Source organism: Agelaius tricolor, unplaced genomic scaffold (genome assembly GCF_023055355.1).
Source record: "Agelaius tricolor isolate 1412-34295 unplaced genomic scaffold, bAgeTri1.0.p SCAF_2, whole genome shotgun sequence".
Lineage (NCBI taxonomy): Eukaryota > Metazoa > Chordata > Aves > Passeriformes > Icteridae > Agelaius > Agelaius tricolor.
The window spans coordinates 53,637,003-53,661,965 of record NW_027269262.1 but is presented as its reverse complement, the minus strand read 5'-3'; the positions used below and the strand labels follow the sequence as shown (position 1 = coordinate 53,661,965).

Genomic DNA, 24,963 nt, shown 5'->3' with positions numbered 1-24,963 from the left:
GAAGGGCTTTGCATGCAAGATTATACATATTTCCAAATCTCAGACCTCTTGTAGAAAGGCAGTCTTCAATATGTAAGGCTTTGCCAAAGAACAAGATTCATGATCAAAGGTAAAGAATCCCAACCAATTAACTGGAACACACAGGAAAATAATACTTTCATATGCAGTCTAATCTAAATATAAATAGACATAAAAGTTGCTCACTCCCCCTCCAAAAAAGGTGTAATTTATATTTGGGTTGTGGAAATAACTTCTCCCCCTTGTTTTCTCCTCCAGCTATGTTTCAGTTTCAGGGTAACCAGTAAACCTAATAGGATTCCATTCCTTCCTAGGTAAGCATCAGTCCTCAAAAATCAAGAAATTGAAGTTGTATCTGCAGTGACCTACAATAAAGGCAATTCTCAAGACTTAGGAGGACTATTCTAGAAGCTGATCATGTTGAAGTTTGTTTTTAGAATGGGTTTGCTTTTAAGTATAGCTAGAAAACAGGTCTCTGCTATACAGCAAGATTCAAAAGCAAACTCCTAGGGTCAAATATCTCCCAGCAAAATTAGACAATCACCTCATGCAGAACTTCTCAAGCTGCAAACCACAGGAGGCTGCAAAAAGCCAAAGAAAATACTGGGCAACTTATTTGGTTTTATGTGAGAGATGGAAGGTAAGAAATATTTGGGAATAACATAAAGAACAATCCTATATTGTATAAAATGTATTTTCATTCAAATGTCTTCAAAATAATTTAAAGAATGATTATTATACATATATACTGTAAATGTGAGCTCCTTCAAGCATATAAACCCTGTAAAATCCATGACAGCCCATATCAATAAAATTTATCTCTTCCTCAATCTGTACATTCACAATGCATAAAAAACTACCAGCCATATAAAATTAATATTTATGACAAGCTCAGTGAACCAGAAGACAAGCAGTAATGCACAAATGCCATGTACAAATCTCACAGAGTTGCATTGCTCATGTTTCTCAAAAATGAACCTCAGCTTGGAGGAGAAACTTGGTTTTGGGAAACGCAACAGACAGACATGCTGTGCCATGCTGGGAAGACAGATGAAAACACAAATAAAATCAATGTAATTTATGGTTTTATACTGAATCTTAAGTGTTCTCAAGTTTGGTGCTTTCAGTGTGTGTATGCAGCACTGTAAATATTCTGCCAGGTTTTTTTTGGGAGTAGTTATGATCCTCAATGTCTGTCCCAACAATATCTCAGAGTATCTCAGGATATTTCTTCATAGCCTCAGTTCACACAACAAGGGATTAGCTGGAGATGCTGACAGACTTGGGTTTGCACTAACAGACCTGCTTGGGTTTGCACTAACAGCAGAGTCAAGGTGGACACACAGTCCTGCTTTTTATCACAGCCAAGGACCTTGGACTGACTATGGACAATCACTGCCAGGAAGACCATGCAGAAGTGCATTATTGTGATTTGCTCAACAGCAAACATGTGCTGCTTACAGGAAAAAAAATAAATACAAGACTTAGAAAAAGGGAAGATAACCATCAAAACAAAAAACATCCACAGAAATGTTCACAAGGCTTCTTTATTTTTAACTCTTTCTTTAAATCTTTTACCAAGAAGAGAGAAAACAGGTAATGTTTCAGAAGTCCAAAGAGGTTAAAGAAAGAAAAAAACCACCAAAACAAACGAAAAACCCCCATACACACTACCACCCCCCTTTCCACATACTGCCAAGTAATGATTTTTTTTTTTTTTTGGCGCCACATCAGTGATTTGGCTTTCCACACACAAATCCCCAAAGGTAAAATTAGTGGTTGTACAGGACTTCTAATGCTCTAAATATTGTTCTGAAACATGTTCTGAAACTTCTGATTGGAGAAATTTGGTGTTCCAGAAGGCTGTACTGGGGCAGTAACTTTTTCAGGACATCTCAGGACACTGTCAAAGAAGCCCACCAGTCAGGGAGAAGCAATACATTGCAATCTGCACTGTGAATGTTGACTTGGAAGACTGGTAGGAAGAGAAGCTTCATCAAACACACAAAAGGCTACACTGAATGTTTAAAGCTGAACTGTTTCATATACCAAAGTACATTCTTCTGCCAATAATACATAAAACTACAGGTATTTTTCCCACTAGCTTTTACTGAAAGAGAAGTAATCTGCCTGGTAGAAATAACAGTAAAATTTGTTCTCCCCCTTGCCCTCCCATGCTCCTGCCCCCCAGGATAGCTGAGATCTTTTAAATACTGTATTTTGGGTAGCAACATTCCAAATCTTTCAAATATCTGAAAGCCACATTCCCCTTTTGAAATACTTGGGGCTTTAATTACTATTTCTGCTAGGACTACAGTAATTAACTGTTGCTTACCTACACTTAAATATGACATTCAGGAGGAGGAATCTGACAAAGCATACCTTGATATTGTAGGGAATGACCACACAGGATAATTTGGCAAACTCACGCTTTATCCATCTCTTTGCCCACGCAAAATTGCCCAAGGACAAAAGCATCCTTAGCATGAAAATCCAGCATATATCCAGAAAATATCCAGCTTATTCAAACCCCAACCTAACTGCACACAGAACTGCATGGAAAAATCATTCTCCAAATACATATCTACCATTATAGTAGCAAATCACACCTGATAAATAAAGACAATGGCACTTGTCTTGAAAACTGCCTCTCCACAGTGAGCTAGAGAAATACATTTTATTTCATGAAGTGAAAGTGCTAAACAGCAATCCAACAAGCAAAACCCATAAATTTTCAAATTTTAAATTAAAAAAAAAAAATTAGCTGATTACTGATAGTCTTGAACATTCAAAGAAATCCATTCACAAAGTTAAAACTTGCTCTTCAGCGGTTAAACTACCAAAGGAATTTTGGCACATAGTCTTTTTACAAATTAAGTATTGTTTTACACGTCCCAAATCTGTTAGTCATAAACATTAGCAGAGGAATACAAATCACAACTTTTTAATAACCTTGCAGTAATTCTGAACTTGTTCATCTGAACTTATTTAGCTTGTTTTTCCTTCATGACTGGATAAAGCAGACTGCAGTGCCAGGTCTTGGCTCCACCAGTTGCTCATTAAACTAGATCTGGAATTTAGCATTGGATTGAATACACATGGGAACTCATGTGAAGCTGCTCGTATATCAATGATAGCTCCGTTGCTAACACAGAGTTTATCCAAGACCGTACATTTTTCGTTGACTTGAACAAAGCTGTTCACCATCCTCTGGTTTTGACGTCAGTGGACAACTACCCACTAACAGTATCTGTCACTACAAAATGCTTGGAATTTCCTCACTTATAAAAGCTGGAAAGTTTCAAGTACAGACCTTTCATTAAAAAACAAAACAAAACAAAACTTTATTAGATTTTTCAGGATAAGATTATTTCATGAATATTAGGAGAAGACATTTGCATTCTCACTGAATATTTTTTCCAGTAATTTTTCAGACATAAACAACATCACTGACTGTAAGAAATGGATGTTTAAAAACAATTTTCCTATTCTGTTGCTAAAAGCTGTGGACTCAGATGTATGCTAATTCCTCAACATGGAAGCACCACAGTGAGGTGATTCAGATTTTTCCCATTAACTGGACACCACAGTTATTCCAGTAGGATCTAAGTTGGACAGTATCTATTATTTAGGAAAAATGTAGAAAAACACACCCCATGCATAAACCAGGCTGTTCACATCCCCTGCCTCTTTTCTACAGCTCCTTTATTCTTACAAGCCTATGTTGGAAAAAGTCATCCTGGTGGAGACTCCCTCCAGAGAACAACATGCAGTGCTCTCCTTTTGGGTGAGCTCTGCTGCAGGGGTGTGAGGCAGGAGCACAACGCCTGACTGGATGTGCCCAGTTCAGACACACATCTGGTCAGGGAGGCCAGAGGTATTCTACCCTGATGGAGGCTTCTGTGGCAGCAGCAACGCATTTCAACCTTGATCTGAAAGCCAAGCTGCTGCTTTGCAAACACACCGCTCGCTTCTGACCCCTCTGATTTGGCCGAAAGCAAACAAATGGATCAACAAACCCCCGCGCGTCACTGGTACAATGCAGTGGAAATTCCCCTTTTTCAGCATGGCAAGATACCATCAGCTATTAATCCAGAGACAGGCAGTCATGTTTAAAAATCCAGTTTCAATCTTCTACACAACTCTGTATCTACTATCTTGAGGCACCCGTCCTCCTGTGTTTCCATTCTTTTCTCCATGGAAACCTCTGTTATAGAGAGCAGGTTTTTCATCTTTGTTTTTCAGGGTACTTATATTTTCTATGTGGCATTTGTATAATGTGTCTATCCATGCCACACTTGTAAAAATAAGCATGTCAGTCTCCCTGTAAAAATGTGATCATGTTACTGTGTTTATTAGACATAGCCCACATCCGAAATACCACATATATCTGTTGCTTCAGGTGGTTGTGGCAGATCACAGAAATTACATCAATGACTTTTTCTCCTCTTGGAATCAAAGCTGTGCAATTCTGCATTTTTCCAATTTTGTCACCCACCTATGAAGGAACACCACTTTTCATTGATTAGATTACTAAGAAATTGAGTTGTTTTGATTTTCTACATGCAAAGTAAACAAACCCATATAATATTAATTGCTTCATCTCTTCACTTCTAGAGATATCAAATAGCATATACCTGAGCAGCTATACAGATAAAATTTTCGCCCTTTCCATGAGAGGATGGAAAAAAGAAATTTTTTTTTTTTTAAAAGAAAAAAGGAGAAAAATCCTAAGGTCTATTCTGTCAAGAAAAGACAAAGCAAAAGAAACACTGAAGAAATTCTATTAAAAGCTTGCTAGGGACCGCTTTCAGTTCATAGAAAGTATGTGTATTTTTGTTCTCAAAAGACAAAACACCTCTTCTGAAGTGATTGCACTAGGAAAAGTATATCTTAGGAAAACAAAAAGTGAATTCTTGCAAAAAACCTGCTGCTGCTTCAGCTGCTTCTGAAAGGAACTTCAATTTTCACCACTGCATGATCTCTGAGAAGCAATTCCAAGCTGATGATATGATCTGATCTTTGGCTCCAAGGCCATTCCCATATGTACTTTAGAAATAGTGCCCACACTGGCTTTACAGCTCTGAAGTTTTGTAGAATTTTATCTTCTGAGTGAGCCTCATCCCTCTTATCAGGTTCTCCCACTCTGCCATTGTTACATTCTTTCTTTGAAGATGTTAAGGCAGAGCCAACATCTTTCCAGTGAGGGGGATCTGACTGGTGATCTCCCCCCTCCCCCTTTTCCATCTGTTTGAATATTTATATGCGTATATATAAAGTGCCCAGATTTCATGAGAGGAAGATGGTGAACATTGATCAGTTGGACAAAACTGATCTATCAAGCATTCAAAGAAGCTGCCTCTCTGTGGAATAACCAGAGAAACTGAATGTATGTGAAAGGTGTTCTATACATGTCTTTCCTTAATTTGAGAAAATTTAGAAGGATAGAGATGCTTTCTTTACAGAGCAGCAGGAGATAATTTCTGCATTTCATTAACATGTGAAGCCTAGATCCTGCTTTCACATGATCTTTCTAGTGATAGGTACTCTGTAAATGTTCTTAAATGCTTCCCTTGCTTGATGAGAGCAACAGCGATTAAAAAAAATAAAATTTCATCAAATGGAAGCCAAATGCTCTTTAACATGAGCCATGCTAGCTCAAAACACCTATTTCATGTGAGCTCCCTGTGTTGCTCCTGTTGTTTCTCACCCAGATGACGTAAGACAGTGTTAGGTAAGACAATGCAAAAATCACAGTAACATACTCATTTATCATAAATGCTGTTGTTGAGTCAACAACACAGCCCACAGCATGCCCAGGATAATTCTCAAGTAGAATACTACCTGAATCCACAAAACCAGATTGCTTCTTGCACATAAATTTCTTCAGAGCTTGCCTGCACGTTTCTACAGCAACTTCCACCATTGGCCTGCATTAAGGGACTTAAGATACAAGATTTCATCCCTGTACATCAGCTGATCTTTAGTAATGTTTGTATGAGTCGTTCTTCTTGGCAGTAAATAATTCAAAGTCTTTTAAAACTCCTTCGCTGAGGAGAGACTGAATTTAGCGTTATGCAAACAGAAATGAGAAGTCCACATTAAACACTTTCTCCAGGCACTGGAACACTCAAAGTTGAGTAATTATGACTCCCCGTGGTTTCACAGGTTAAGAGAAACTAAAGAACAACTTTGAAGTTGCTTGTTGATGTCACAGATTTAAGTGTTTTATGTACTTGCCATACCAAGTTCCTAAAATAAACTGTCTCAGAAAAGTTGCATGGGGAATAATGGCTATCCAGCCAAGGATCTTGTTTTTTGCAGAGTTTTCAGGCAGTGTAAGAACAGAACAGAGTGGTTATGTCCCCTTCATACTGCCCCTGCCCCCAGTAACTACCACCACATGAACCTCCTGAACTAGAGGCTTCATACCAGACTTTCAGATTTAATAGGTATGGATCGACCTCTGAGCCTGTCCAAATCAAACTTGATCTGTGGTTTATACTGCTATTGCCAAGAACTCTATTAATATCACATACTTCTAGTAGTTTTACTTCAGAAATACATGAAAAACATTTCAAAGTTGTTAAACTTACTGGCAAGGGAAAGAATTCTAATCACACCATTTCCTTCAGGTCAGTTTATCTTGAATATTAACTAGTAGGCATATCTATGAGCAGAAGACAGGAGTATCTAAGGCAAACAGTCCATCCCCAAGCCTTGCAGCATCAGCAGTCAAATGAATCCTGGAATCGCTAAAAATACCAACTCTCATTACTTTCTGTCAGGTATGGTAAATTATTTCTATAATTTTTACTGTGAAACAAACAGAAAAAAAACCCAGGTAAGTTGAAGCCATAAAATCACCACAGTGGAAGAGTGGAAACCTTTGTTTCCACTCTCTCATGTCTTTGCAGGCAATCTTTACTTTGTGCTGGATATGTATTTCTGCAAAGTGAATAAAGACTTAGAAATCAATTTAATTAAACTCAGTAATAAACTTTTTTCTTTTCCAGGTGTTAAAAACACTTAATGATTCAGATTTAGTTTGTGAAAAATTATGAGGTGTTCATTTAAAATCTCAATCCAAGAAGTTGCTCAGGTACTGCAAAGAAAACTAAAGGCAAGCCTACACAGGCAGGGGCAGGCAGGGCTGAGTTCTTTTGCCTGTTTTGTTCCCGACTGGCCAGACAGAAACCAGCTCCAGCCCAAAACACACAATCATTTTCATGTGATGTGTCCAAGCTAATAGGCCTTATTTAGATACAACACTGCAATAATACTTCCACATAGCCACAAGATCAGAGCAGGCTCCTGTCAGATGTCTCAGTGGCCAGGCAGCTGAGCTCTGTCCTGCACCACACACGCTGGTTTGAAAGCTTTTATCAGTTTGTGGGGGTTGCTTTCCCTATAGCAAGTGACAATTCTCACATCAAATCCCCTGCTTTCAAGATTGTAAATATGTACCTTAAGACATTAGACCCAAAGAAATTAATATCTAGTTACAAAGAAATCTGGGTTCAGTCCTGGTAATTCTTGCCCTGACACAAAGCTCCTCTGAAATCCAGTGGGACCATTCTCATGAGCAATGGTCTGGTGGTAAGATTCTTACAACCAGCCCCCTGTGAATATTTTATTTTTGAAATTAAATTGCTTATACTGCAGTGCTGAAGTTTCATGGGATTCTGCATGCAAACAGATACCAACAAGCATATCAGCACTTCTCTAAACACTGCTTCCTGAAGTACTTAATGCAAGTCTACTGCTGGAGATGTTTCACATACCAGGTTATGCATTGAGTTCACAGCACATACAAGTACAGTTACAAAAGCAAAGTCTAATTTTACAAAGGCTCCAAAATTAAGTGTTCAATTTTTGACATGAATAATCACCTCCAGGAGCCAGTAGCCTGTGTGTCTACATCTTACTTGGTCGCCTGGTCAGAGGGCAAAAAGCAAAGTCAGAATGTAATTCTGGAATTTTATTTTAAAGGTAATGGGAAATTTTGCTCTCAGGACACAACAGCACCAGAAGTAGGCCACTTACAAAACACCCCATCTCATCCCACTCTGTCCTGCCATACAACTGTCTCAAAATACAAGACAACAATATGCAGTGTATTATGTATCCCAAAACCACACAGGTGGTTCAAGGATTGCCTCCCCTTGCATCTACTTTTTTTTTGGTCTTTTTTGCTTCTGACTGATTTTAATAAGATACATAAGATGTTAATAAGATACATAAATATGCTTATTTCACCATGTCAGGATTAGATTTAGTTAATTTGTTTTTTCACTAGTCACACATTTGAATTGACAGACAAGCGTTCTAACAGAAACAGCATTTGTTTTTAACAGAAGTACAAATTCAATGCAGAGTAACAAGAACTAGACTTCAGCATTCAGAGTTCTCAAGTAAGAGTTTAAGAGAATAGAAGCTTGGAACTGTGATAGAGGAAACTTCCACTAAGTATACAAGTCCAATTTTCAATTAATGTAAACTAAAAGTGCCAAATTATAATTTAAAACAAAAACATCCCTCATTGTCTCCCCTCCCTGCCTCCAGTATTTTAACAGTATCCAGCCCAACTTTTTTTGAAGTTGGTTGAGTAAACAGACAACTGACATTAAGATAATTTCAAAAAGAGAGAAAATAGGACTAGAGATGAGGTTTAATGCAGTTTTGCTACAATTAACTGATGTATTTATGAAGTGCTTTGAGAGACATATAGGTAAGGAAAGCAACCGTGACAATGCAGATGTATCCTCTGTCCAAACATTACGGTTTCATGAAATAAACTTTTTCCTACATGAAAAGCACGTCCTACTAAAGATATATATATATTTTTAAAAAAGCAAATAAAAGGCAGAGTTTCTAGGAAGACAGACAGCTAGCTATGAAGCTTCCTAAAGAAGTCTCAGCTTACATGCATACAGGAATGAGCTTCGTGTCCAGAACATCTTAAAATTTAAACAAATGAGAAGTGTAGACTAGTACAGTTGCAGATGTCTGTAGTCTGGAAAGGATCAGATCAGTGCAGATTTACATCTTCCCAGAGCAGACATGAAAAAAGCTGCAGCAGTCAGTCCGAGACTTACACATGCTAAGCATTCTACAGTAACAGGTCAGGAGAAGAAAAAAGAAGGAAACAAAGAGAAAAGTTGAATCACACCCTACTTGAAAGAGTTTTTCTGGCACAAAAATCTTCATGTAGGTTAAGGTCTACACAGAAGGATACAGCTGCATAAATGCAAAACCTCGTGGTTTAAAAACGACAGAGGAAACCTGAAGAGAAAAACGGAACTAAGTTTGTAGGAGAGAAACAAGAAGAAAACAGGAAAACAAAACCAAATGTAAAGCATGAAAAAAAGCTTGTGAAGGAAAAGATAAATGAGAAGAAAAAAAGGCAGTGAATCAGAATCATATCAGACTAGGACTTAATTAGTATTGAACTTCATTTTCCCTTGGCTACCGATCTATGTACACCTAAACTATCAATAGTTGTATCTGTAGCCATAAAAAACCCCAAATAAAATATCTTCCCTTAGTTTTTGAATTGCATCCAAAAAGAGTTAAAAACATTTCAGAAGCAAAAGACTACAAATTGGGGAACTCAGAAAAGATTTGCAGCTATCAATGAAGATAAAAACCAGATACAGACCTTTGCAAAACAGGAAAAAGTATTTTGCAAAAGGATATGGTCAAACACGAGAGGCAGCTGGAGGCTAAAACTCAGGTAATGAATGCTGAAATACATAAGAAAAGTATTTCCTCTTTTATAATTTAGGGTGGAGGGCAGTGAAGAGAGAAGTAATGTTCCCACTTCAAAGTTCCCCTAAATTTTTATGAAGAGCAGTCCTTCCAGCCTACAGCCACTAACAACCAGCTGCTTTACTAGAAATCTCATCATTTTTTGCTACCCTTGAAATTCAGGTAAATAATCTAACTCAGAAAATAATCACAAGCATAGACCAAACATTTTGTAGAATTCCAGAAAGGGTTGTGCTGAAGAGGAACTCAGGGAACTGAAGACTGAATGCTATAAAGTTAAAGGAGACTTTTCCACTGAAATATTATATCCATGCTCCCAACAACAGATGAGCATTCCTGAAGTACTTTGCTACCAGAAAGTATGCACTTTATTGGCCTTATCATTGATAAGACATTGCTCAGGCCTTCCTAGTGCTCTAAACATGAAAATATTAAGTGAAAACACAACTGAAGCCCTGAGCAACACTAGAGGCATCATGATACACATTGAGTTGTTATCTGAGCTGTCTTGAAGGTATCTGTCAAAGTCTCTCAAGCTGCCAGAGACAGATGACCACAAGAATGCCCTGGTCTCCCATTACCCCTCAAGGTTTTTCCTACAGCAGTGCAGCCAGCACTCAACCGACTCCACTTTGTTGTGCAGTGCTACAGCAAGTGTGGCCCCTTCTCCTTACTCACCATGGGGGATAGATGTGGATGACATCCTGTGGTCTGCTCTTCAGGTGAGCTGCTGTCTCTCTTGTGAAGAGGACTTTGAGTACTGGCTCCTCTGCATTGATGACAGCATCCTCGGGCGAAAGCGTAGCAGGAGACTGTTCCAGCTGCTGGCAGATGGCAACTTGTATCGTGCACTCCTCAAATATTTCCAAGATCCTCACAATTAAAACACCAGATTTATCTGGAAAGAAAGTGAAAATTAAAAATAAAAATGCAAAGTCTGGATGAGGAGAAAGAAAGAAGTTCTGGTACTCTAAAGATGTGCATCCCTCTGTGCTCTGCACATCTGTCCGACCGTGATAAATCCATGTATGAGTAGAATACACAGTCTTATCAAAAGACTAACATTAAGCTTTTGCAGTAATTTTTGTTTTCTCTATAGATACTATTAATTGTAAAGAAAAAAATCCCACCTGCACTGCTTCCAAGTATCAATGAATTCAGATACTCCCTACAAGAAACTCTCTCCCACCACACCTCAACTTTTAAATCTTGCAACTCATTGACTTTGTTCAGTCTTTTTAATTAGATACTGCAAAAATGCATTTATTTAAAAACAGAATAATCAAACACTGTGTTAAAAGTGAAGTTGTATTTGCCCTCCTCGACCTTTCTCAAAGCAGCAGCTGTCAGGAACCAAATTAGAAGAATACAAAGCATCTAAAAGCTGATGATTCATGCTGAGGGACAAATGTGGAGAAAGAAGGAGTAAGATGCACTGCCTAAAAATAATTATTGCAAAACTGATCATCCATTTTATCAGTAGGCAGTCAGGGTAGTCAGAAGGCTCTGTTGTTTTAAAGCAACATGAACAGATACAAGCATCTACACAGATCAATTCTTAGCACTTTCATCTCTGCTGAACAAGAAACAACTTTGCACTGAAATGAAATTACCCCTGGGTCCTTTGCACTCTGCACAGGGCAGCAGCTGCTCAGACAGACCTTGGTCTGAGCTGTAAGAAAATGTAAGATTTATTCTCATTCTCATCTAGCCTTACTCAGATCTGCACTCTGGTCACTGAGAGGAGAAATGCTGTTACCCTGCCGAATGCTGCAAGCATTTAGCGGGGCAGAAAAAGGACAAGGGCAGCAGAGCCACAGTTCTACCCTTTTTGATTTATAAGTTGCATTGGGAAAAACACAACATCTCAAGAAAAACAGCTGATATAAATTATTGTCTTCCCACAGCAAAGAAGAAACAGGGGAGGAACAGTGAACGTGATACTGGAACTTAACAGCAGAGCTGTACTAGTTATTTGTTTGTTTATTTTAAGGCTCATTTCACAACTGTGAATGTTTTTCCTCTGGAAAATAAATCAAAATATTTTAGTTTGAGTTTATGAGAAACTTCAAAAAAAATTAACCCAACCCTCAAGAAACCCAAACCAAAGAAACTGGGCCCCAAAACCTTTCAAATTTATTCAATAAAGTTGAATTATACAAAAGTAAAATAAAAAATTCTGTCCCTGTTTTTATTAAATTTCATACTGAAACTGAAATAAAGCAATTTGGAAATCTAAAACTAAATTGTTCTCAAAACCACTTTCATGAGAACCCATTTTTCATCACATGCAACATGCTTCTGCAAAGCATTCTGCTTCCCCTGAACTGGTATTTTCCAGCTCTATAAAGGGTTCCACCAGACAGACACAAAATGTACATAAGCCACTTCTGTCCAAGCCATTACAGCTTGACCTCCTTTCCCAGATCTGAGAAGTAGGAGAATGAAGCCTTTCTGCCAAGTCCTTTGAAACTGACTGATGGAGAGAGATGGTTGCAGCCTGCTGCTGCTCCTCACTGCTGTCACCTTCTCAGAGAAAGCCATAACGTCACAGTGCCACTGCAGAGACTCACTATACTGAGATAATGCTTCCTTATGTGAAAATTCTGACAAGGGTGAGCACTGACTAGTTTTCTATGCCTGAAGGGAAGGGCTTAGAATATTCACACTTGAATTCTGTTTTGCCTGACTAGCTGCAGTTGTGGTCCTCTGTCAACCCCAAGTCATTTGGCATGCATAAGCAAATTCTGCTAACCACAAAAATTCTCATCCTTTAAAGTAACTAAGCATTTACCTCTTCCCTCTAGACATACAGCACAATTTGCATTGACATCCACTTTAAATACCAAGTCACAAAAAATAAAATCAGTCTCAATTTTCAAATGCACCAACAGCTTATTAAAAAAAAGCTTATTAAAAAGACAGCTTGTGAGAGAGAGTGCTCATCACTTCTGAGCTGAGCATTTCTTATGTGAAGAATTCTATGACAATTCTTACTGGCCAGCAGCTTATATGTTACTCATTTTATACAGCAGGTTGAAGACAATGAATGACAGCCTAATAATATTTTTCTTTTAAATACCTCTGACTATAAAACAGTTAAAAATACTAGGCAAATCAAGAGCTGTATCTGTATGAAAGTTTTAAAAGACATTGGAGTAAAAAATATCCTGCCACAACACTAGAGTCTCTTGCAAGTCTAAAGTTGGTGGAAACACTGGGAGCTGATTCTAAATGAAGCAGAATGCTTCTGCACTAAAAGCATCTCAATTTCGACCAGTAGCCAAATCTCACACTTGGCACACACGCACATTCTACAGAACCACAATCTATTTGTTTATTTAGATGCACAGAGATAGTTTAGTTTAATTACTCTGAAATTATTATTACTGCTGATGATAGTGTTCTCTTGAACAACATGGAAAAGCACTTTGGATTGCTGGCACATGATGAAACACCAAATTTCAGAATGTAGCTTTGGTTTTAATACATTTGGCTCTTGTATTGTTATGTCAATCAAAAATAAATCAAACATATGTGGCTGCACACTGAAGGGCAAATTTGTGGGTGAGGAGACAGGCTGGATCACTGCAAATTCTACGGTTTCCAGAGTTTACTTGTTTGTTCATCCATGTGAAAAGCTCACTTTAGGGTTTTGCATTGTTCTCCTTCACCCTTGGATAACTTACATAAATTCCCACTTGCTTGCTGAAGTTATCATTCACTTACTTGCATTTACAAAGCAGAATTAAAGCTCAAGAAATTCAGAAGCAGACATGTGCATGTTTCATAGCAATACCTAGTAATCTTAAATAAGGAATAATACCTTACAATTGTGTGCATTTTAAATGGTGCAATCAATAATGTGTTGCAATTGTGCCCATTCCTACACTGCAAATTTCTTCATTTCCCATTCTACTGCCCAGAATACTCATGGATTTCTTCAGGGTTAGCTTCTAGAAGAATTAATGAGCTAATTCAGCCAACTGCAAAGCCACTTCAGTTTACTTATTTCAAGGTAACCTTTATTCGCCCACTGAAAGACACGTACACACTCTCACACTCACTGGGAGTGAGCATACAGCTGCCTGGATGCATTTAGAAATCTTCCATGAAGCAGCAATCAGCAATTTGAGGACGGTTTGACAAAGCTCTTAAAGAATCATAGAAGATCTAGAGTTGAAAGGGACCCATAAGGATCCTCAAGTCCAACTCCCTGCTCCTCACAGGAAGACCTAACACTAAATCATACAACAAATGTTCCTTGAAATGAGAGGCTTGGTGCTATGAGGAGCCTGTTCCAGTGATCAACCACACTTTCTGTGAAGGACCTTCTCCAAATATTCACTCTGGTTCCAGAGGCCTCTGCAAAGTGAAATGCTTGGGGGAGATAAAGATGGAAACCCAGAGCAGCCTGACCAGTGTGACACACAGGTGCATTTCTCAGCAAAGCCCAGGGTGCTCTGAGCTCCAGTGACACAGTGCTGCTGCAGCTCACTGGTCCTGGAACACAGCCTAACAGGGACAGCTGCCCCTTCCAGCATCTCTCCACAGCCTTCACAGAGTCAGCTAGAAAGTCAGAGAAAACATCCACTGACACAAGGATCATTTGAAATATCTGGCCCCATGAGTAAAAACAGAGTTTATTCATCCCAGGGGCATGTATTCAATCACTGATACACAAGGCTTAAGGTGCCACAAAGAAAACCAGAAAGGCACTGATCTGGCTGAGTATGAATTTTGCAGAGGTATTTGAGATGTACAACATGTGCTCTCTAAAGAACACCATCTGAAAGGAGAGGATCAGCCACCAAGGCCTGTAATGCTCCCTCACTTCTCACAGAATTTTCCATAGGAAGAGAAATCTTCACAAAGACATGCAGTTACATGCTGGCTACTACTGAATCAACACATTGGTCACAGAAAGGACAGTGTACAAGAAAAATCAGGTATCAGTTAGGAGCTAGATTAGTTACATCAGCCTTTGTGGAACATCACTGTGATAAATGCCACCCTCTGAAAAGCAACAGACAGAAACCATTGCTAGATGGACCACGATCAAACAAATAAGTTCCTTCACACTTTGCAAGTGGTCCAGAAGGAGCGAAATCCATGAGAGACACTGACTGGTGGGAGGAATGAGCCATTTAAGCAGGGAAGCATCTTTGGTGAAGCCTTGCTGTGATTGGTAAGAACCTCCCTCACCTCCCAGACAAGAAACAAGAAGCTCTGACAAAGATGAAGAAATCCTGATCCAAACCTGGGCAAATGGAACATCAACCTCTCACTGCTACTATTAGCAGAACCTTTGAAATCACAGGAAAAGGTCTTTTCAAGCAAAAGTAGTAATGGAGCAAACCTGGCAATGATCTTGGGCATAATTTCCAAAAAAGCCTGATGATCCATAATAGTGTGATCACAACAGGTCTATGTTGTATGCACGGGTTCATACAACAAAAAAAACAACCAGTAACTTTTTGGTAGGAGAAAAACTTACTTAGAAATACTAAGAACACAGACAGTAATTCTGGTTTACAAAGTCCCTGAGTCAGAGATCTGTGGGAGGTATTTGGGAGAGTATTTTGGGAAAACATCATCAAGTGTTAGCCATTTTATCATTTTTTCTATGCATTTTGATAGCTCTTGTCACTGGCAGAAACAGGATCCTAAGCTAGAGGCACTTTGGTTTAACCACCTAAGAGATCTGCTCTGACATACACAGTTAATTATTTAATTTCAGGTGTCCTCTGGGATGTTGGTTTCTCACTCCAATTTGCAACCCAGACATGAAGTAGCTCAAAGATAATTCCAGTGCCTGGGAGATGAACAAACAAATTTCACACTGAATGCATCAGTTTCCTTGGGTACTTATTTTCATTTTTGTTTATTACTTTAGTACACAGGGAGATGCTGCCCTTCAGCCATGTACCATGCCATACACCATGACATCAAAATATATTTTGATGCACCACTTTGCAGATGTTCTGCATTTACTCTGAATTCCAGAAGGGTTACAAAGAAACAAAAAGAAGGGGGAAAAAAAAGGGGACTGGGGGGAAGGGCAAAAGAAAGCTCCCCATTCCTTTGGAGCTCACAGACCCTGAGTTCTTGAGCCCTTTGAAGACTTCAGATGACTCTACAGTCTCTGGCAGACTGAATGCCCCTAATCTTCAGACCTAACACAGTGGCTTCAGAGCAGACACATGTATTTAAGCCACATCAACACTGAATGTACATGGTCACAGATGATGCACTGGCCATGCCAAGGGCAGCCTAGGAGCGAGGCTAAGAAGAAAGCCAGCCTGCTTTGACTCTCAACAACTAAAAACCAGTTTGGAGACAAGAGAATGAAAAAAACATTGAGGAGCACAATTAAAAAAAACAAATGTTCAGACATTCTGGCTTCAGTGCCTGAAATACAACTCTAAAGTTTGTTTTAATAACTCTGTAACTACCAATAAGGAAGACAAATGAGGAGGAAAATATAGAAATTATGATCTCTTGGGAGCCACATATTTTATGTTTCTCTAGTGACACAGTGACAGGAAGCTGAACACACTGCAAGGAGAGGATCCATGGTGCCTGATGTATGGAAATGTATCAAATGTCAATATCAGTAAGACTGCACGCAGTTTCACCTCACTCCAATGAATTTTGCTAAAATGCTACCGTTCAAGTGTTCCAAAAAAGCACTTGTAGCCTTAAATGGAAAGTTCTCAAAGGGAAGAAATTCTCTTTAGAGCTGGTTAATAGAACTCCTCAGCAGCAGAGCAATCTTTACAAGACCTACAGAGTGAGACAAAGAGTTTCAGGACCGTAAACTGAATTCTGCATGGTTTGAACGTGTCAGCTGGGATAGGCAGTGCACCTCCATGCAGATCAGACCAACAGAAGCAACAGTAACACCACCATACCAACAAGAGCAAAACAAAGCCAAGTTTAGTCTATGACAGCAGGTACTCCTGAATTTTTCAATTTTCCACTCTTCCTGAAAATTTAAGTCTTGCCACGTGGTAAGAACGCATCTCACCCCGAGGGCTGAAGGATATGATGTGCCCATCTGAACCTAACTGAATGTAACAATCACATCACACAAGGCAGAAATCAGTTCATAAAGGCCACAGTACCAATGCAGAGAATAGTGAATTACAACAACACAGACCACTTAGAAACACAAAAGAAAACTGAAGCATAGGAAAATGCCAAGCAGTGAATGGCTCTGCTCCACTGAGCATTACAGAAAAAAAAACCAACTTATATCCAAGCATGAAGAAGAATGGATTGGAAATTATTACTATTGTGATAATAAAAAGTCTATAGTAATAAGGACCATATGCATACCTACAAGTATAAACTATCATGAAAAGCAAGACTGACAAAATAAAACTCCTCAGCCACAAGTCACATGGATAAAAAAGACCAAGCAAGCACGACAAGAGGCAAAAGGAAGACTATTTCACCACCTTCCTTTTAAATAAATTTAAAAATTACCCTTATGCAAGTAGAGCTTTCTGAATAAAGCCATTACAAACTCCTGAGAACACACAAGGGAGGAAGATGAGCTTGCTTGAAGCCACATTAGTATTTGAAAAACTGCTAACAAATACATGTTTTGTGCAAAAATAGTGAAGGCAACTTGTTCTTATCAGCTAAACAGTAACAATTATTTATCTTAGTGATATCTGAATGATATAGGGAAAGGACAGATACTTTAAAAAAAAATGAATTACTGTTACTTTTGCTCAAAGAACTATCAAACAAATAGTATACATGAACTGCAGTTTAGAAGCAAATTTTTACTGTACCTGACGTTTCTAAATACGTGGTTGAGAAGTTAAGTTATACTTTCTCCTAACTGGGAAATTCTTTAGAAATATGCAGTATGCAAAATACACGTGATACACACAAGTCAAATTTCTACTAATCTTAGGTAAAAGCTTTTCTAAAATAAACTTTCCCACTGAAAGTACAAAGAATTGTGGGCAATTAAGGTCGGGAATAGTACTCACTGCACAAAGAATGAAGTCACTCTTTGCCTTTGGTTCAGATGAATAGGTCAAATACATATTATGGAATTATAAAGGAAACAAAGAAAATTCCACTTCATGCTTTGTTTAATAAAACAAACTAGCAACACTCTTCCAAATGTGTCTCACTCAGTTGTTTTTCAAAGGCATTATTTCATCCCAACATAATTTAACTTCTAATTGTCAAATGTGGTTCCAAAACTGCAGTTACTAGACACTCTCCTGGGACATCACATACTATCTGCAGTGGAAGAATAGCCAAGCACTTTCTGGTTCAAGCCACAAAGTTTTACTTTCATTCTTAAGCGTAAAAAGTATAAAATGTCAAATTACAGGCACAAATCAAAACCAAAACATTATTTTGCTTGGCATCCCATTATTGTTCTTCCTCCTCCCTCATGTATAACTTGCAGGTGCAGGCATAACAAACTCAGCAAGCAGGTAGATACCAAGCAGACCCTTGTAATTCAAAGTCAATGCTGAAAACCAGGTCTGGGTTTCAAGGTTTTCACAGCCTGTACAAAATCATCTGGTTGCTGTTCTGATCTATACATGTTGTTATTCTTCCTGGGCTGGTAATTTCTGAAGCCATTCAAGAAGATTTTTCTCAGAAACACACTAAGTCTCTCATAGGCATGATGGCTTCTTGCCACATTTATATAAATTTTTAAAAGTCTGCTGCATTTGGTCATGCTTTAAACACTACAAATTCTTTATAAGAACATATGTAAGCTACTTAAAGTGACTATGCATGTCATTATTGTTTCTCATAGGAAAACAAAAACAATACAAAGAATTCTTGCTTGAAGAAGACAAGTTTACTTTTGATTTTTTCCTTTCCAATGCTGTAACAAGTTCAGACAGTTGGCTAGGAAAAAAAAATTGGCCACTTGCCATGTCTCTAATTTATAGTATTAACTCTTAAGTAATAAAACAAACTATCAAGAACTAAGAAATAAGCAACAACTAGCAAATCTCAGATTTCTGTCTTTTTAGAAGAATTTTACACAGTAAAGGAAACCCTGTTAAGGGCTACCCATGTTTTCTTCATCAACTACAAATTTCTTGGCATTCGAGCTGCTAAAATAATTTCTTCCCATCATCTTAACTAGTCAATGAAACTGGAAAAGAGGGAGAAATTGTTTATATCCTCTTCTGTAACCCTTTCAGCCTTCCTGAAAATGTGTGACATGAAACCCTGTCCTCATCTCCAGGGCTTCACCCTCCTCCCCTCATGCATACATTCCATTTGCCTCAGTAAACTGAAAATTTGTTGCCCCTTGAAGGTCACTTTTCCCTGAGAGAAAGGAGCAGTTTGGAAGGAAAGATCAACGGTTTTGTTTTATTGTCAGTTTAATACTCAAATTTGGTTGTAACATAATCATGAATCTTAACCTTGGATCAACAAATATCAAATCTTGCATCAGATTATAAATGCTAGAGAATAAAATGCTTCTGCATTTAAGGTAAAGAACTGCTTTGATGAGAGCTGCAAGACAAACAAAACCAATGGAAGGTAGGATGTGTAGAAAAGCAGAATTTCAGAAGTTACAGTAGGAATCTACACGAGTTTGCTTTAAATATTATTAGTGTCCCCTCCTATAGACAGGAAGGTTGTCTGAATGTAACTCAGAAAACCACTATTTTTTCTTCCAGCAGATGTTGACAGGAAAAAGGTTTGGGTTTTTGTTGTGGGTTTGGTTTTTTTTTTCTCTCTGTCTTTCAGCTGTCCAGATCTCCTCTTTGCCCAAACAGGAAACTTCATGGGGAAGTTGCAGCACTGCATACAGAAAAAAGCTCGCAAATGGTCTACAAGCCCTTGCAGAGAGTACCCTCGAACCACCAGCTTGGCTGATCAGAGACTAGCTGTTACATGGCCTGCACCTCAGCCCTCCTCTTACATCTTGTGAAGAACAAAAAATTTTGGATTTGCGGCAATTTGTAACATTTGCCTCTGTTAGAGCTGAACCACAGAAAGCATCCAGACAATGCTGTGGAGCACGGGCAAACTCTGGTCTTCCCTCCCTTCAGAACTCTGCCTGGTATGGCTACCTTGATTTACAGAAGTGGGATTCACCTTGCAGAAACCCATATCCTTAGTGAGTGCCTATCCCAACACAGGGACCAGCTGCAGAATGTGACTGTGGCCCAAAATTGTCAAAATCTGAGAAAGCACAAAGGTTTCTTCTACTCTGCAGAATGAGTCAGCCAAAGTGAGACCCTGCGCACTGCACAAACACCAGAAAGTGCGTGCTCTCTGAAAGGAGGTGCTCTCTTCTGGGCAGTGATTCATCCCAGTGACCAAGAGGCAGCCAAACCACAATGGTTACTTACAGAAAGGGGTCAGGGAGGTAACAGACAGAATTTTTTTAAAAAAACAAAGCCAAAAATGAGGGGGTTTTGAGTAATATGGACATGGATACAACCTAAAAGTAAGCAACAGCAAAATAAAGGCATAAAATTCTGCAATTTGAAATGTCTAATAGGGGTGACAGCTGGAACTTCTGGAAACATTTTTCCTTAAATCTCATACGTAAGGAGGACTTTAAACCAATCTCATTTGAAATTGCTCCCTGCTGCTTTAGCAATGAACTTCTGGTCTGCATGTCTATGGGATATCCAAAATGACGTGACAGCTCTCCCAGCAACTAAGTTACTTCAATCCTCCACATTAATCTTCAGGATTCTTTAGTGACTCAAATGAGTTTGTTATTTGAAAAGTTCTTTCCTCTAACTCTGTGCCGAAGTCAGAAACAGTCCTGGAAACAGTCTGGCTTAGAAATGTTACTGGGCAAAACAGAGGGGAAACAAAATTCAAGAAGATTCTTAGATTAGTGAGACAGCCTTAACTTGAACCTAAAGAGATGAAAGCTGAAAGTGGCATGCATTTGCTGTGCTGACACTTCACATTCCTGACTAGAAGCAAAGAGAAGGTTATCTAGTTACATTACTAAAATTTCAACCATTCCAACTGATGTTCTCCAAACCAAACACCAATTTCATTTTGGTGTTACAAAACATTATGGCCGTTCTAAGAATACAACTATCAAAAATAAATTTTGCTCTAGATGAAAAAGTATCCCCAAAATATTATCACAGCTATTTTAATGATTATTTTATAATCATCATACTTTGGAATAAGGATTGAGAATTGGAAGTGAAATTGAAGCTGTGGAGTTATTCCTAAATTTATGGCACGTTCAGCATTTTCCAGAAATTGTAGCAAATGCTTGCAGGGTAAATGAAATGCTTGCAGTAGTTTGTCCTAAAGACTTCTTGTACATTTTTTGAAATGATGGAAAAAGCATATCCCAGAAATAGTTCATCTTCTGCCAAAACTAAATCATCTTAAAGACACTCATCAGAATTCTTTAAATGTACTTAAGAACAGAGCAAGGTATTTTCCCATAGCCATTTTTCTCATAAAATGCTAACGAATTCTGACTCATTTTCTGAAAGAAAAAAGAAGAATCAAAGAAAGGAATTCAGCCAGGGGCAGATGTTTAGCATGGAATATTTCAGCCTAGAAGTTGGTTTAACAAAATGGTGAGCAGCCAAACACAAGGTTTTGTAATGACACATGTGAAACTAGGACAAAAAGAATATTAGCAATGTTGGAGGTCTGTTACTACAAAGTGCATTAAAGTTTTCATTTTATTAAAAAAGGCAAGCCTGTTCAATATCTATTTCTGTTCCATACTTGAGAAGCAGTGAGAGGATGTCCTCACACCACATAAGAGTGATGAAGTAACCTCTCATGGTTTTAAGTAAGCATGCCTGTGCAATTTTCAGCATAGCATTTCTAGAAAGAGCTGGCTAAAGACATCTCTGGTTCCCTGATGTCACTTTCTAGAGTGTATTCAGATAGTGGTGAAATTCCAGAAGACTGAAAGGATGATGATATTGTGCTACTGTTCAGGAAGGGCAAACAAAGTGGCTTACAATAACTGGAGACCAACTAGCCTGACATCAGATCTAGGCAAAGTGGCTGGAAAAATAAGGAATTAAGGTCAGAAATACAACATGCTATTCTGCATGGGTGGCATTTTGAACACAGAGCATGCAATGGCCAAGGGATGCAAGCCCTCTAAAACTCCAGTGAGAAACTCAGACCAAGCTTTAGCCAAGACTTTGGGTGTAACCTTAAATCATACAACCTTCTTATGAAAAATCAACCATTTTCACTATGAGTAATGCACTCTTTGAGTGGAATGCAAAAAAAAAATTTAAATCCTGAGAGCTAACTTTGTGAATTACAGTTAGACTTTTTACCAGTGGAGAATTACAACTGAGTAACGGCAGTTCCAGCAGGACTCGCAAGTAAACACTCATGCTATTGTTTCATCAGTGACATAACTGTGTGAATACCACAAACTCAAGCAAATCTGTGACTAAAAGAGGACAGGCTTTGGCTATACAGTGATCTGAACTGCCTTGTCAGCTGCACCACTTAAGTAAAATCAGCCATGATACGGCACAAATACTTCCCTGTGTTTAGGCAGAAGAAGCAGAAAGAGTAGCTGGAGAGTGGGAAACAGCATCTCAGAAAAAAATAGCTGCAGAGGTTCCAAAATCATACTGGACAATCGATTCCAGGTGAAGTTCCAGCACCATGCTGTGACCAAAGCCAAACTAGACTCAAACACTTCTCACAGGCCTTGAATATCCTGGAGGCTGAGAAGTGAACTGGAGCCGGCCAATGATTTTAATGAGACTAAACACAGAGAGTTGCTATGTATTGTATGAAGAACACATAGAATTGCTATCCTTGTTCTTAAGACCCTTCTGAAAAGTTCGAGAGGTACAGTAAAAAGCCATGAAAGTCACTTGAACACTGATAAAAATGCTTTAGAGACCCTTAAAAAGCTCAGTCTGTTTAGTTTATGAAAATTGTGAGGCAGCAGAGGTTTTGCTATGCAAGTGCCAGAAAGGAAAAATTTCACATACTAAAGAGCTCTTTAAGGGAGAAACAAGAAACAAAAGAGGGGAACTGAAGCCAGACAAATTCAGATTTGGAAGAAAAACGACCTTTAAAAATTTGGGAGTAGAACTGGGGACAAACTCTCAAAGTAAATGATAGATTCACTTAGATTCACTTATCCATGTGTTTTCAAATTAAGACCAGAGGACTTTCTGAAAAATAAATGCAAGTTAATATATGCTCAAAAACAAGCAGTTGGCTTAATACAGAATAAATATGTGACATTTTGTAGACTATAGTCACACACAGAAGCTGATTAAAAAACTTAACTACTTCTTTATACTTAAAATCTATGAATCCATTAGCTCTCAAGAAACACTACTGAAAGTGGTGCTATCAGTCACAGTAACTAATTTGCATGACTCCCACTGTTGATGTGCACACTGTAGTTACACTTCACACTCATTTCATAGTTGTGTACTATTTGTTCACACTTAGTGCCACTCATAATTTCAGCACTTATCCATGAATTTTTATCCATTTGTTTGTTTGCTTGTTGTCAAGAAGTGATCACAAAGTAAAAAGAAACAAGAAGAAAGGTTGATTATAAAGAAAAAAAGCCACCAAAAAAATCTGAACATCCATAAATTAAAACTTGAATTGTCCTACTACCTGCTAAAACACTATTTTTCCATGTGATGCTGGAAATCAAGGAGCTGTGAAGAACTTAGATGGAAGCTACTTAAAATATATCCTTTACTTTATGCATTGAAATGATGACTGAGTTGTTAGAAACCTTCATATCTACCAGAAATGCTCAGACGACCATCACTACAGCATTAAACCCAAGTCAGGAAAGACCAGCAAATAATATAAAATTCACTTTTCCCCCTACATAGGCCATAGATACATACATGTAGGTATAATACTTTCACAGTGGCATTGTGTTATGTCTTACCTGAGGGGATTTTATCATCTGAAAGACACTGATGCCTCCAGAAGCTAATGGCAGATCTTTCTCTGTTCTGGAGCCAACATAACCTCTCAGCTAGGCCGCCTCTGCAGAGAATAAAGGAATGCTCAGCTTTGCCAGGAATCAGTATTTGGTTTGCCAAATGACAAGCCACAGGACAGATGTATATGTATATATATATATGTATGTATGCTTTGACCCTTAGAAACAGAATCATACAGTAGAACTATGTTTTGTAGATTAGTTCTCCCAATTTTGAGCTTTCCAATGGAGTTACTCCCAACAAAACATACACCTAGGGTCAATACATGCAACAAAACATTTTCAGTATCTGGGTGTTCAAAATCTTCATGTTTTCAGTCATGTCTCCAGTATGAGGAGTGTAAAAAGAGGTTTCTAACTTTCCCTTGCACTTATGAACAGATCCTATTAGAAACCAGAGACAGTTGCAAATTCAAAACAAACCAGTGTAACCACTAGTTATAACAGGTTGGGTTTTCTTTTCCCTCACAGATTTGTTTGTCTGTTGGCAAGGAGTGATCACAAAAATATTCTTTTACCCATACTTGACCCTATGATTCACTTCACAAGCTGGGTCAAGTGCGCAGTTTCAGTGGTCTGAACACTCTCCAAGACGAAATTAATTTAGCATTCCCAAGGTGAGGAGCAGAGGAGTGGCATCTAGCACAAATACACTTAAGGTAACACTAAAGCAATTCCTACCCTTGGATTCAAAGCCAGAAGACATAATTTCTCACTTTTAAGAACAAGAAGATGTATGTGTTGGAAGCTGTCTTTGGGCTACTACAAAGAGCTCTGGACTACTGTGGGAGTGTTTGAGCATTTTTCTTTGGCTTCAAAGAAGTTATTTGCATAAAGACCTACTTCATTCTTTTGTTGCAGTGTAAATTTTCTCCGCAAGTACTATGGAAAATATTAATAAAGACTTCTACCAAGGTGAAATGTGTCCTTGAGTTAAACTGGTTAAGGAATCAACAGAGATAACATACAACCACCTTATGACTGTTTGCATGCATGATGAACATTTTTTGGCTTAGTTAAAAAAGACAAATAGCTTGGTAAAGCTCACATCATAAGTGTGAAACTGGGAAGACACACACCTGTGGAAACTGAGAAGGAGCTAAAAAGGCTAAGCAGGACTTCAGGTGAGTTGTAAAAAAAATAAAATGAATCTCTCTTCAGTTACCAGTTATTAAGAAATTTCATTTACAGACAAGTCAACACATTTTATA

General features: G+C 38.4%; 1 protein-coding gene across 2 annotated transcripts in view; it reads right to left on the bottom strand.

Moving 5' to 3' along the window:
• Positions 1-24,963, bottom strand: part of SPIDR (scaffold protein involved in DNA repair) — a 196,708-nt gene that overhangs the window by 111,554 nt on the left and 60,191 nt on the right. For both annotated transcript variants that reach the window (XR_011677433.1, XM_071419195.1), the window contains exons 7-8: positions 23,696-23,796; positions 10,468-10,687 (exon numbers count right to left, since the gene is read on the bottom strand). Coding sequence is in view for 1 of the 2 variants with exons in the window: in XM_071419195.1 (XP_071275296.1) it covers positions 10,468-10,687; positions 23,696-23,796 (321 nt within the window). In the remaining variant the exon portion in view is untranslated. The remainder of the gene's footprint in view (positions 1-10,467; positions 10,688-23,695; positions 23,797-24,963) is intronic.